At 38.2% G+C, this 1415-nt stretch overlaps 1 protein-coding gene across 1 annotated transcript; it reads right to left on the minus strand.

Moving 5' to 3' along the window:
* Positions 1-354: 354 nt before the first annotated feature.
* LOC124942629 (CENP-B homolog protein 2-like) lies at positions 355-957 on the minus strand. Its single transcript, XM_047483171.1, has one exon. It carries the CDS (start codon positions 955-957, stop codon positions 355-357), a length of 603 nt encoding a protein of 200 aa, XP_047339127.1.
* Positions 958-1415: the final 458 nt, after the last annotated feature.

Below are 1415 nucleotides of genomic sequence, written 5' to 3' on the forward strand. Positions count from 1 at the left end.
TTCCTGCATCACATGGATGAATTTTTGAAGTTTTATTGTGTGGTAAGAAGAACCATTCAACATTCTTGTAACCCTTGAATTACCTTTGGATGGACATGAAAATGGTCAATATCTAATAAAACCTTTCGTCCATCCATCTTTTTGTCGAACGATCAAATATATTCTTCAAACAATACTCCATTCATCCACGCTCGTTTATTGACACGATATTGTCAATTTAAACTTTGTAAATTAACATTTTTGAAGCAACATGGTTTTGTACACTTACCGATGATCCATAATGGCATTTTCTCTCATGCATCTTCATTGCAACAAATGGCTATTGTCACTCTTTATTTGTCCTTTTTTCTTCCCTCAAGTTGTTTTTTTAGCCAATGAATGATCAACTTGTAATCTATAAAACACCCCAATTTCATCCATGTTAAAAACATATTTCATGGTAAACAACCATAATTTCTCTCTTATTGTTGGCAAGCTGTTATCCTCATCTCCCATATTGACAGACCCACTTTCGCCAAAACGCCTAAAGGACTTGATACCATGTCGTGATTTAAACCTCTCCACCCAACCAAGAGAGTAATAAAACTCTAGACCATTATCACCATACAATATTTTCATAAAATTTGTATCCTTCTCTTGAATTAACTCCCTCGATATATTTACCCGCTCTTGATGTTGAAGAATCCATTCATACAAAGCATTTTCTAGATTTGGAAACTTTACAGATTTGTGTCTTATGTCATTAGGTTTCATCAAATCAGCCGAGAGATATTTCAATGACCGCTTAATTGTATTTGATATTGTCGCTTGACTAATCTGGATGTTAAATTTTTCAAAAACCCATTTTTGTAGCTCTTTTTGAGATGAAGTTGGATTCTCGCTTTTATACTCGCACAATGCTTTATGCATTTCATATGTCATGGTTGTATGTTGTACCCCTTTGATATGGGAAGCCATTATAGATTAATACAACAATAAAGAAGAGAGTAATATATGATTGATTAGAGAAGAAGAGAAGAAAGAAGATAGAAGAGTGGTAGAAGATTGTGTATTGTATGTATGTACATTGGATTCCTCTAGTGGGGGTGGTATGTTACAGCTTTGAATGTTGGCCTCGGTCTTGGCTTGATTGCGGAGGACCAGGACCGAGAGGTGCCTAAAAAGAATGTCGCGGGTGTGCGTCATGGGCACCATAGTTACAAAATGATAAGTGCCAAAAGTTTCTGTCGGGGTGCGAGTATTAAATATAATGACCGAGAGACGGATGTTAGCATGCGGGTTTGGCACGGCATGATGCGGAGTGCCGAGACCGAGATGAAGTGTGGTCGTGTGTGTGCGACCTGGGTGCAAAAGAGTGACAACGGCCAACTCATTGAGAGTGCGCGCACCGAGTGCGGAAAATACGGAGTCGACCG

Source organism: Impatiens glandulifera, chromosome 1 (assembly GCF_907164915.1).
Source record: "Impatiens glandulifera chromosome 1, dImpGla2.1, whole genome shotgun sequence".
Classification (NCBI taxonomy): domain Eukaryota; kingdom Viridiplantae; phylum Streptophyta; class Magnoliopsida; order Ericales; family Balsaminaceae; genus Impatiens; species Impatiens glandulifera.